Source organism: Amphiura filiformis, chromosome 2, assembly GCF_039555335.1.
Source record: "Amphiura filiformis chromosome 2, Afil_fr2py, whole genome shotgun sequence".
Classification (NCBI taxonomy): domain Eukaryota; kingdom Metazoa; phylum Echinodermata; class Ophiuroidea; order Amphilepidida; family Amphiuridae; genus Amphiura; species Amphiura filiformis.
Genome location: NC_092629.1, coordinates 73,906,055 through 73,919,933, shown reverse-complemented (window position 1 = coordinate 73,919,933; position 13,879 = coordinate 73,906,055). Strand labels below are relative to the sequence as shown.

The 13,879-nt window shown below is 34.1% G+C and overlaps 1 protein-coding gene across 1 annotated transcript; it reads right to left on the bottom strand.

The window, feature by feature from the left end:
• Positions 1-353: 353 nt before the first annotated feature.
• LOC140146598 (uncharacterized) lies at positions 354-9,194 on the bottom strand. The gene is made up of 4 exons (XM_072168468.1): positions 9,007-9,194; positions 4,913-5,074; positions 3,839-4,054; positions 354-2,914 (listed from the first exon to the last, which is right to left on the bottom strand). The coding sequence occupies exons 1-4, from the start codon at positions 9,083-9,085 to the stop codon at positions 2,433-2,435; spliced, it is 939 nt and encodes a 312-aa protein (XP_072024569.1). The 5' UTR covers positions 9,086-9,194; the 3' UTR covers positions 354-2,432.
• Between the last annotated feature and the right edge of the window lie 4,685 nt (positions 9,195-13,879).

Below are 13,879 nucleotides of genomic sequence, written 5' to 3'. Positions count from 1 at the left end.
TATTTTTTACTCAGGGTGACAGACAATAGGGGAGAATAGAAAAAAAATGATGAACAATTGTGAATTTCACAACTTCCGTCGGCAAAAATATTTCCGTCGGTACATTTACAAGCTGTGCCCCCTCGGTTCCAAAATCCTGGCTACGCCACTGCCCCCCCCCACCCACCCCATCCATAGGAAGACTCACGCTACACCATTAAATTATAAATATCTATAAGACATGCCCTGTAATGTCGAAACGCAGTATAGGATGTGTTTACTTTGATTGGTCATTTTTACATATGATTCAGCATATTTGATTTCTGACAAACTGAAACAAACTCACACTTAAAATAACAGAGTCGCAACCTTAATTCTGGTTCATTTGCTTTACTTCTTCATTACCATACCAATTTATTCTAAATATATATTTCATGCTCATTATATGCTCCTATAGTCATATGATTTTGGATAGTAATAGAGAAAACAAACCATTATACTTTGTTTAACCTAAAAGTGGCGAAACCCATAATACCGTGGATTGATATAGAATGGTAGAATGACGCGATACAATTCGTCGGTAGTGTCACATAGTGACGCATTTGAGAAATACTCATTTCGAGAAAATCAAAAAGCAGCGATTTTCATTTGCTGCACAATCTTTATTTAAACATTATTGTCGATTAAAACCTGCAAAGGTTAATAGTAATGCAGATATATCATATTTGCAATCTTATTCACTAATCACTATCAGAGTATAACTTATTCTGCAAAAAATCAATAATGAATAAAATACGTCACTATGTAAAAAGGGCTAATGACAATTTTGCCGTTCAAATGACAAATACGTCTTGCAAATACGTCACTTTGTGAAACAGTTGCGCAGATACGTCATTATATGTGAAAAGGACAAAACAGCAATGTTACCGTGCAATGACAAAGTCACGCAATACGCTGCGCAAATATGTCACTATGTGAAACGGCAAATTCTTCAAATTGCAGAGACGACATACACGGCTTGCGCAAACTAGATGATCGGCAAATACGTCGTTATGTGATACAGACATTTCAAAGTTTTGCAATACGACATAAAATTAATTAATATCTTACTAATTAAGCCATTTTGAGGATACGGCCGACGAATTATTAGTTTTTAATATAACCAATTGCTAGTTTCTTATGCTCAAGAACACAAAATTCATACAGATAACCATAACTTTTACGTTAATATAATTATTATATATTAGTGATTCCAGAAATTGATTATAGGTTAGTTAAACAAGTGGGAAGTACAATAAATTATAGATTATATTTCCTATTATCTAATATAATAATAACAACAGAATTATGACAACTATTGATTACAACAGAGTTCATTGCTAGTTAAATCAAAAGTGATTGAAATAACGGTATGAAATTTTAGCAGATAATACGGATATGATTAGTCTACATGTACTTTAAATGGCCTTTAAGTAGCCTTGTTTACAATCAATGTTATTGTCTACAAAATACACAAGTAGTATCTGATTAATCTTCAGTGTAAGATCTGATTGTGTTGTAATGGATTATTTAAACTGACCATACAAACATTTTGTAAAATAGTCCCGTCAAAATCACATACTGGTATATCTTGAACTTTTGACTTTTCTGAGAAAAATGGTTTTATAGTTCTTTTTTATGGGGCTTTTGCAATTCTAGAAATTACAGACCTCAATTTGTCCTAAATAATTAGTTATAAAATGTTAAATTTGAAGTATTTATGATTTTTACAAAACATACTGATCTATCTCGAAAAACACGCATTTCTAGAAAATCGGAATTGAAAAAAATCATATTAAGTTTACCTTTCTTTAATTTAATTAGACTATGGATTACATACTGGTCTGGAGATATACCAGTATGTGATGCGTCTAAATCGAGATAGCCACAAAAATAGACCAATATGTGATATCTTTAAAGACGATACCGGAAAATGAACTAGTTCACACACAGAACTACAACTTAATGTAGTTTTAAGCAATATTGCATACGTGACTAGAATATGTTAAGTTAAAAATCTGTTAAGTAGTATGCTTTAATTTAAAATAACTTTCGTGAAAATCCATAGTCTAATTAAATTATAGAAAGGTAAACTTAATACGAAGATTTTTAATTGCGATTTTCTAGAAATGAGTGTTTGTCGAAATAGACCAGTATGTGATGCGTCCGACAAGTTATAATTGTTGACAGGCCTATTGACAATTAACGGTACCAAAACGTTACCAAAGACGTTTTGGTTTCGTCTCGCATCTTTTGGGTGAGTTACAAAAGTTGAGCAGACACTGATCAGATACAGAAAGCAACCTAGAGGAATACAAATATAAATTAAGATGAAAGAAATTATTACTAAATCAAAGATGTGAACTGATCCAGTGACATTTTTTCACGTGATTACAATTAATCATCGATATAACCTATATTGTGCAAATGACACAAGCTAATTCATTTCCAGCAACGTATGGAAGACAAGGCAAGCCACGGTCCCCGCAAGACGCTTCTACGGGGTACATGAAAGCACCACCGGCATAGCTACTAGTTCCTAACCGCGCTTCAGCATTTTCATCAACACATACATACTCTTTTTGATGATTGTGGTCGTAGTAGGCTGACATCATGTATCCCCTGTACTCACTTGTCCAATCAGCTGGACATGTAGTTTTGGCGGGAATCATAAGCTGGGAGCTTCGACCAATAACTCTACATACAGCGCATGGAACATCATGCATGTGGAGATGAGCGAGTGGTGCAAAGGCATATATCCTATATTCGGTTGTGTACAAAAATGAACGAGAACCTGCAGTTCCTGCATTGACCTGGAGATTCTCAGTATCCAATGGTAAACAAAGATAATTTGCACCACCTCCTGTATGAGTGTAGAGAGAACCACCGACAATGCCTACAAATAAAGTTATCGATAAAAAAGTACAATAGTTTTTATACATACAAAGCATATTGGAGGCAATTAATTTTAATAAATATACAAGGAGCCGATGCGGGTTCAGATAATAATCCTTTTTTGATGAGGAAAAGGATATAGATTCAACGTTTCAAAATTTGAGAACTCCGAAAAATGTCATGAATCATAAAAATATGCTTCAAAAATAATATGTTCCCTTCCATGCTTTTTCCAAATTTCACATTTTAATTAAGTTTAATTTCGGTCTTCAAACTGTCTTTTAAATGACTATATTAATGATGATGAAGTGATAATAAATTAGCGACTTTCAACGCTTGTAGTGGCCGCATAATCGATATAGGTGGTGCTGAACTGTTCGATTCTGCACTTCCCCCTCTTACCCAAGACGGCGCGCATGGCACGTGCCCTCCATTTCCCCCAAGCTACCCCACTGAAGTCGTCGACATAAATTATTCATACTCCATAGATAGCTTGCCTCAATTTCTTAAGCTAAAACCATAGAAAGTTGCGATATGATTGCGTTGCACGGTAATAAATAACCGTCCTCTGATAATCATCCTGCCCTCTTGATTACAGCTTCTCTATTACATTAGTGCTTCAAACGCATAACCAATTTTATTTTACCAGTCGACTTGTTCAGGGACCAAATGAGAGCAGCATAAGTGTTGACGAGGCTACTCGCTATACATTCAATGAGTCTCAAGTGTTGAGAGTTTTTGGAATCTACTTTCGGATCAAATTTGGTTCATTCCAACTATGCGCCTATTTGCATGACATGCAAATTGTAGGCTGATATAACAATTAAATGGTCTGTTCCTCCCAGCCTTCTACTTGTACTTATAGTGTTTGAATATCATAACAATGATGAAGTCTAATAAATAAACTGTAAATAAATATTTTTACCCGCGTAGACCAACGAAGCTGTTGATGGACAGTCGCTTCGTCCCCAACGGATATAATGGGTTGTTGGTGGGTTTGGTTTTGGTTGTACCGTTGCTCCAGCAGTTCCACGAGGTTCTTCCAGGCCAGGTGAACTCGGTGGTACGGAAGATCCAGCTGGAGGCCCTGGGCCAACGCTTCCTGTAGGGCTTGGATTAAGTTGCATACTTGCCTCTGCATCTGTAAAAAAATAATAGAAATTGTTCCTTTCAAGTTATCAATTACATACGCGGAAGCAGTAGAGACAGAAGAATGGAATATTTTTGAGATACGGCAAACTATTTTTGTGTCAGTTCCTGCAGAAAACATACACCTTAAGATAATATCATTAGATTTATAAAATTTACTTCGAGGACTGTTATATATCAAAATGTGAAAAATATCAAATTTTAGTAATTTGTCATAAAATTTGTATTATATCGTGAATTTCAAAAATGAAAATTATTTGGTATCAGAAAGATATGGTATGTCTGATGTGCTCTCATGTCCCACAAAAATACTGTCGCTCAAAACGATCATTCCAGATCCCATAACTTAGACAGTTATAATTTCAGAACTTGTGCCACTATATCAGTGACGTTATCGTTAGTTTGAAAATGTAAATCTCATTTACATAGGCCTATTTTAATTTCAACACCACCAACACAACACCAACAACATATCATGATAACCAAATTGCCCAAGTAATTTTCACTTTGTTGCCTAAGTCATTTTTCAATTTTGTCTTTTTCTCCAAACTGCAAAATATGACTTAGTTTTTAGGGTGACGATTTTAACTTTTTGCTAATTATTCGGAGATAGGTTATACTATACTTTTTTTCTGAAGATATTGTTTTGTATGTGTGGTGGTGGTGGTGGTGGTGGTGGGGGGGGGGGGGGTCGGGGGGGGGGTGGGGTTCCGTGCAGGTATCTTTTCCCTACAGGGATGGTGTACAGGGGACCTCATAGAAGGGTATTGTGGTCAATTCTGTGAAAGGTGTGTCCATGCAACCGTTGACAACGGTTGGTGTGCCCCAAAAAGATACTGTACAGACCTACCATTTCCTTTGTTCATCACTACCGTCAATAACCATACTAAGATAGCTAGGCATATGATAGAAAGCAGGAGTGCGATTGTTGCCACGACGATAGCACAGTTACGTGTAGCTCCTGCATTCTTCTTCGATGTTTCTACCGCCTTTGTAGCTGGTTCACCTTGCGCTGTTAAGGGATATGAAAAAGAAACCAACAATATTGACCTCCGTAAGCAATTTCATAATAATAAAGAACATGTCACCACCCAGCAAACACAAAACGTCACGTGTAGCGTGTCCTATGCCGCCTGGTGGTAGGGTTGATGGTATAATTCGAAGACTGACGGTCTTGATGAATTATTAGGCCCATGGTCTTTTTTGCTCAAGAGCAGTCAGTGTTAATATTGTTTATACTGATCAATGCCTTCTTCATTATTTACATGCATTTGTTCTTACGTTTTCATACTGTGTTCTGTGGTTGCCTTTTTGTGCGTCACTTGTTTTGATTTCTATATAGTTTGCTTTTGAAGTATAGAAAGCTCTACTTCACAAATTAAATATACCGCAACCACTTATTCTATACGTACGTGTCTTGGCAATGAATTTAACTTCAATCCCAATCGCTAAAGGTACACTCTCATTATATTCATAATCATGGTACTATTTAAAAATAATTTCATAAATTAATCAAAAATGGATTGTTTGCGGAAAAGATTTGACTCCCTTGAGCAGTAGCGTCCGCGTGCGATACACGCGCAATCAAAGGCGGTGCATTAGTAGGGCGATATGCGGCACGAAGTGACTGCGAATTACAGATATATCTCTTTTAATCTCACGTGTACTAAATATAATCACATACAGACAAATCCGTTGAATTCAGCAGAATTTGGCGGACCAGCCCCTCACGAGAAATTCCTGCATAAGATGTCCTTGCACATGGTAAAGAGTGTGAAATAATATTTCAAAATGTGATAATTAAGCTTTTTACATGCCATTTACTAGATTTAGTTTACCAATGGTCATAAGCAAGATCAGATCTACCAAATGTGTTACAATCAGAAGTAACAATTAAGAAATAGCACATACTGCTGTGTGTAGGTAAGCACAAAAGAACTGGCCAAATTCTTTTGTATAACAGTATAATGCCTATTGTCATTGCGATTGTGCAAGCGTGACCTTGTGTGCAGATACACTAAGATGCACACTGCAATTTCAGCTTTTCCATCTATATCTATATATATGAAGAAATCTCTGTTTTTGCTAACATGAAACCCTAGAATTGATATTGAAACTTAACTGTCATTTAAAAAATTCATAATGACAACATTTAACATAATAAATCTGATGAAATATAATGTAGGCCTATAACACTATACATGTTAACCATGTTAACTATAGAAATCAAAGGGCATTACATTGGTCCATTAAAAATATCTCTGAACAAGCATCTTGGAAAATGGACTGATCTGGTAAAAAATGGTCTAAAAAATATTGGAAAGAGCTATCCACTCTATTTTTTCAGTACTTACTGCCAATTACATGTTCATTAGTATGTAAAAGTCAAGTGTTAAGAACAACAGTGCAAAAAAACTGTTACTAGAGGGGACAATTTAAGCAGAAACGTAGCTTGTAATCACTGTTGAAGTCAATCTTGAGTAGCGGACTGATCATGGAAATCATCTCACTCTGAACTCCTGGTGCATTTTTTATCATCCTATAGATATTTATTTTGAACTTTATCATTTATTCATTTCATATGATAGCGTTTTGGCCGATTTTTTTTCACACTTTTCACATCCAGGTGTGAGTTTAACAAACTTTCACTTACTTTCATAGGAAACCATATAACATTACTCAACAACAAAAACGTCATTCACAAAAAATCGATCCTTACGCAACTTAATCTTTGCCTCAGCGACATTGCTTAGAGTCTTAGCTTTTCTGTGATACCATATTTGTTGGGAATTATCTTCAAATTCTCTTTGAAAATTGAAGAAAGGTGAGGCTGCATGAGCTCGGTTGTTACGCATTACAGGCTCATATGAGCGCTTCGTTAAGAAATTAAGTGCTAATTAAGCAGCTAATTAAGAATTTTGTTTTTGTTTTTTTGGCTGAAATATATACCTTAATATCTTATTAATAAATAGCAACAATTAGATCGATGTTAATAGTAGGTTAGAATGAATTCTACCAATTAAAAGATAAGTGGGGGTACATAATGCAATTGGTAGCTCTAATGCTGCCTATGTAACAATGTTTCATCTGATATAAAACGTTCGTAGCGCATACATTTTAATTACTAGGAGGCCCGGGGGGGGCACTTCCATGACAGATATGCATCATGTGCCTCGGGATAGACCCCCTTTTTCAAACCGGCTTGTACCCAATGACCCCCTTTTTTGTGTTATGGTCCTACCTATTACCCAATGACCCCCTTTAAAAAAAAATTCATGTACTCAATGACCCCCTTTTTCTATTTCCTGCTATACCCAATGACCCCCCTTTAATTCCCAAATTTAGGTGGTATTTGTGTTCTCCTCCAGAAATAATGAGATTTTTCACATTTCCAAGGTGGCCAAGTTGTTTTTACGCAGTTTGGCACTTATTTATGTGTACTTAATGATACTCATTTGGCAATTCTGTACTCAATGACTCCCATTTTACTTTTTGTTACCCCAATGACCATCCTTTTTTCAAAATTTCATACCGAATGACCCCATTTTTTTCAGGTAGTGTACTGAATGACCCCATATTTTTGTAATTGTACATTTGACCTGAATGCCCCCTACTTTTAACATGGCCGAGGCACATCCCTGCCATTTCAAATAGGGAGTGCCCCCGGGCTAGGAGGTCACCTGTCTTCCGCGGTTAGTAATTGCATAACGTTTGGATTTGGCTGTTGGCAATGTTTACATGAATGATTAGGTAATTAAGTTGCTGAAGGGCGTCTGGGAGTAAGCCCCCACCCCACCCCCAAGAAAAGTCCGCCGTACAACTACACAATCACTAAAACATACGTTATACAAATATTGACTGCTATGAGGGGCATGTTTATATAATTATAGGCCCAATGTGATCTCAAAACTATGACTATGCCCCGAGGCGTAGCCGAGGAGCATAGTCATGGTTTTGCGATCACATATCCCCCATAGGACTACACATTACAACAAAAAAGAGATAAAAAATCTTTACTAATTTTACATTAGGATCGCCAAAAAAGGACATTCACCTTTAAGCACCCATGAATAGAGAGGTCAATATATCATTGTCATTATTGTGTTTCATAATGGCAATTATAATGCTCAAGATGTGTGACCAATTATGTCACTAGATTTGTGAGATGTTCATAGTATAATACTAATTTATTTAAAAAAATAGTTATAAAATTAAAAATAATTATTGTAATGCTTGACTATTTGTGATGCGATCAAGCAAAATCAGTCGGAACCGTTTATTCGGTTGATACTGCCCTCGTTGAATTAGAATAAATTAAACTTCTTCACGAATACGTCATCGGGAGTAAGATTGTGGAGGGTTGTTCCGGGGTTAGGTCATTTCACGTCGGTAGCTGGAGCCTACAACACACGTTTTTTTAATATTAAATTGTAGTTATTTTTTTTATTGTTGTGGTCAATTAGCAACTAATTACCACATTTTATTGCAGATTACGTGCCTGGACATATACATGTCCAACTTTGGCTTTGTAATATTTTGAATTGATATAGTTGTAAAATATATAAAGAACAGGTTTACGGTATACTTTGACATTAAGTGTAATGTTTAGAAATAAAGAAAAGAATTCTGCCGATGCCCAAGATAATTAATAAAATTATCAACTCTTTCTTCAATAATTTCCTTCTTAGTTTGGTGCTTTAGGTGCTACAAACAAAACAATACATACAATTATAGCCTATTTGCTTACCCATCTTTTTCGTCATTTCTTATGGTAAGTATTATTGGTTTTACCATGCAACCAAAAGGCAATTTCCAAACTTTGAAAATCTTAATATTTGGTCGGTCGATATCTTCTGAGTTTTGAGGGAACAGCTCACATAGAGTCATAATACACTAAGCCATAGAATAATATTACATTAATATAAAACTGAAAAGAATTCTTACCATTTCCATGGTATACGTATGGTTCAGAGTAGTCATTTCTATACACGGTAGACACGTTGGAAGAGGCCATGACAGACATAGAAATGAGATTCAAATTCAATCCAAATGGTAGATATTATCTCAGTGTAATAAGATAAGATGTTTTGTTAAACATTAACAATCCCTCTAGTATGTCTACTGTGAAATCCAATTTTGATATAGGCCTGTACAAATATAATACAATACTGGTAATGCTTCACACACGGAAGTAATTTTCTTGACGTCAAAACTATAGAAATCCACTCAACCGTTTTCATTCTGATATTGTTCAAGTTCAGGTTTATTGCCGAGTTTTAAGGGTTTTCCCCGCTTACTATGTTCCCATCTTACATTTTCAATTAAACATTGGCTTGCACAACACAGACCAAGGGAACTACTAAATTAAGTATTATCAATATTATATTACGCTGATAACAAAACGTTATATAAATATATAATAATAATAATAATAATAATAATAATAATAATAATAATAATAATAATAATAATAATAATAATAATAATAAATAATAATAATAATAATAATAATAATAATAATAATAATAATAATAATAATAATAATAATAATAATAATAATAATAATAAAAAAATTTCGAGCAGATGAACAACAAAAATATATGGTCAATTCCAGCGAAAGCGGGACAAATTCTCTCTATGTTAACTTTCCACTTTAAAATGTCATTAATAAAGGAAATCACGTTATTGATGGAGCTTATCATGTCACGTCCAATGTGCTCTCTTTGAGCATATAGACCTTTACTAGCAAGTCATACCAGGGGACAAGTTATGATGGCTTAAATGAATTGGCGTTACCCACGAATTCAAAGATAAACACCATACATGTCATTGAATTTTTTTCTGCACCCTCATTTTCATGGATGTTCTAGTTCATATCAAAGGAATTTTTGTCAAATATATTCATGTGGTATATGCATGTACCTAATATGACATCCATTTACTGTTTTTCTTTTCTTTGCAAAAATGTTATTTTCATATTTAATAAATTATTAAATTCTATGTTTTTCATTGTAATTTTTTCATGTAACCTTGGGTGCCATCAGCCACACGCTCAGCGTTCTTGATGGCATCCACATCTCATATAATTTATAATATATTTGATTATCTGTATTTAATAATAATTTGTATATATGTGAGAAGAAACCAAATAAACTTGAATAGAATTGAATTGAATTGAATGTCCTTCAATCAAAATGAAATTACCGTTAGAAAGAAGTTTGCATGATCTCTCATAATATGTTGAATTCCACCATTTATGGACTCTAGAGGCCATTTTAATGGCCAATTTGGCTAATAATTTTGTTACCCGCGTATCAAAAATAAAATTATCGTTCTGAAAAATGTTAAGTGAATGTGCCATAAATGACTATATCTATAATTCTGAGGTCCAAGTGATTATTTTATACAAATGCATTTTACCCATAAAATTCTACAAAATCAAATTTGACGTTACCCACGTATCAAATGTTATCCACGAGTCCAGCAAATATAATTGCCATAACTTAATTTAAAATTTAATGACCTTGGACACTGAATTTACTTTGACAAGCGTTTAAAATTGTAAATCGTATAAATACGTTCACCGCTTTAAAAAAAAAATCTACAACGGTTTAAACTTTTGATACCCACGAATCCCGAATATGATGATAACCTTGAAAAACAAGGAGAATATTTATTTTAAATCTAAATCAGCACATAATAATTATTCAAGCCATGGGTATGCTATAATTTTTACAGTACTTATAGTTTATGCACCTAAGAAATGCAATCCCCAAACGGTTCTATAGTACTTATAGCTTTACCCACGAATTCGCCTTTACCCACGAATCCAAGGATTTACTCGCAAATTAGATGTTTCTTATTCATCTTAACATTTTGAAAACATGCGAAATAGGTTCCAAAATAGTCCTGTTTAATAGCGTCCTCATGAAGTTATACAGAAGCTCTATCGTGAGGTTTTGATTGATTATCCTAAATTACCATTTTTTGAGTGCATGCAATTGGTTAGAGAAACGGGAATCATCGAAACACAATGGAGGAATAACCACCTTCAAATATGTGTTACCCTCGAACATTTTGGTTACCCACGAATTATAGTTGACAATGTCTTGATAGTGTTTTAGTTCATAGGAACCATCAAACACGATTTAATAGAATATTGATGCATGAAAATATGGAATAATTTTATTTAAAATAATAATATAAAACTGTTTGCTATGTCTCTTTGAATTTGGCAACTTCATTATTCTCAAAACATTTATACACAAAATGCCATTATGATCAATTCTAAATATTCCATGTAGTTTGTGTTTTGATTAAAATTCATTTTAGAGCCAATAACTAAAATATTTCCTTGTAGATATATGTAATAAAATTATATTTTACTTTCAAAGTCTTCACCGATTTCTAGTGTATATGGGTCACACATAAAATATTGAAAGATATTAAAAAGAAAGTGAAATTTCACGGCGTACAACAGGTGAAAAAGGCTTAAATTCGTGGGTAACATGCATATGCGTATTTAACACTTTATTTGGTCTAGCAAGAAAAGTTATTTTTCAATCCGATGGCACTTCAACCTGATGATGCACTAGATATGACCATCTCATTTGATAAGTCTAGAATTGAAAAGGAAAACATTTTTAAAATGGCCCCCAGAGAGAATTTTGTCCCGCTTTGGCTGGAATTGACCATATACAGCCTGTCTCAAAAAAAATTGTGCAAGTGAAAAGCGCCCTCTTTGGCAATTAGAAAATACCGTTGTGACATAATGCTTACATCAACGTCACGGGCGCAGTCTTAGCTCTCAAATATCGTTTGTTCGGTTCAATTTGCTTGTTCCAATTTCGAGATATGTTCATTTAACAACGAAAGGGTAAAATCACAATTCTGCCACTTTTACTAGGGAAGAGAGCTGTACATGTAAATCAATGATAGCTGATGTTGGTGCGTCTAATGCACTCCCCCTTTCGGGCGCATGCATTAGACGCACCAACATCAGCACGCGTGCAATATTTTGTCTAATATCTCTCCCAAAAAGTAATACGCGTTCATTAACCTATAACATGTATAAGTGCGCAATATTTTGTTTGTCTTTTAACATGTCTTAAGTGACTAAGAGAACAGTATTTACCATGTTTACCATGATAAAATCATTGACATGCACATGCAGAACAGCAAAATGTGAAATCCATTTTTACAGCAGAATGTGAAATATTTATTTATCTTTTAATCTCTTTTAAGTTGAAAAAGAGAATCATCATTCCTGCAACATGATAAAACAGTAAAAACAGTCAAAAAAGTTTGTTTTGTGCAATTGATGCATTCTTTTGATTTCACGAAGGAACTCTTGATGAACTTGATGATATCACTGTTACATGTAAAGCCCTCTTCCCTAGTAAAAGTGGCACAATTGTGATTTTACACTTTCGTCTTTAATTAAACATATCTCGAGATTAAAACAAGCAAATTGAACAAAACAAACGGTATTTGAGAGCTAAGACTACACCCTTGACGTTGATGTAAGCATTATGTCACAACGGTATTTTTTAATTGCCAGAGAGGGCGCTCTTCACTTGCACAATTTTTTTTGAGACAGGCTGTACATCAAATAATTGAATCTAGTTACAAGAGAATACCAAGCATAAAAATTTATTAAATCAAAGCAAATAAATGTAGCAAGCAAAATATCATAGAGCCATAAATATATCGTCTCTACAGAAAGAGAACTGGTTTCTACTAAATCAAAAACAGGAAGTGTACGAACAAAATAACAACTTGAACTATCTGGAAAGTTCAATTTGACATCTCAAGTGGGGATGAATAATCAATAGAATTATTAATGTATGTTTTATATAAAGTGTAGCGTGTGTAGCCCAAAAAAATAGTTTAGAGTGGAATAATAAAAAAAATATATATAAATATAGAAAAAAGGGAATAAGGCCTATATATGAATTATCATGAAAAATAAATAAATTCAAAGATGGTGAAGTAGAGCCAGGCCTATATAATTGTAGGTTATCACTGTGGTTTTGGATTTTTATTAGTGTAGTAACAGTGTACACAATCATGGGTTTACATACTGCCTTAGTTTTTATCTTGTCTTTGTCTTGTTCCCCACACCAAGTTGGTATACCTGGCTTGAATCTTTCTAATAATAATAATGTTAATAATAATAATGTTAATAATAATAATAATATTAAACACATTACTATCCTCAACTATATAAGAATCCCCTTTAACTTTGGAGCCTGACACTTAAAAGTAATTAGGAAAGGCCCAAAAACCACAAATTAAGCCCTGATTCATATTTAATCCTCATTTATTCCTGGGTTTTAAATTCTCTTTCAAAATTAGCAGGATCCGACTTTTTATGAAGATTTGGCTTAGCTTTCAAAATGTGTTCAATTTCTGAAACACAAGGGTATTGTGAGCTGGCGTAAGCTGTATGTCCTATTACACTGTAAGAATAAGTTTAGTCATTTAGTTCGATTAATTAGTCAAAACGACCAATTTGGCTTTTTCAAACGTTTTGACTAACTATTTTGTACATGGACTAATGTAAGTTTCCCATTGACTTAATTCAATTAAGTCCGATGTACAGTTTCGTTAGCTGGGTAACATCACAGAATAGGTTAATATGATTCAACGGACTTTGTCTTGTTTGTCATTTTATTACCCAGGTAATGAAACACCTGAGATATGACAAAGCGAGCAATTTGAGACCAATTTTTATCATTAGCATGTTTTCAGAATCGTAGTCCCTATACTTTGTTATTGTAAGAGAGCCCATTTTTTTCACACACTCGGACTGTAT

Coding starts and splice junctions, on each gene's coding strand:
- LOC140146598 (XM_072168468.1), bottom strand. CDS start 9,085: ATGTCTGTCATGGCCTCTTCCAACGTGTCTACCGTGTATAGAAATGAC. Junction 5,075..9,006: donor ATACGTATACCATGGAAATG/GTAAGAATTCTT, acceptor ATCCCTTAACAG/CGCAAGGTGAACCAGCTACA. Junction 2,915..3,838: donor AGCTTCGTTGGTCTACGCGG/GTAAAAATATTT, acceptor CTTTATTTGTAG/GCATTGTCGGTGGTTCTCTC.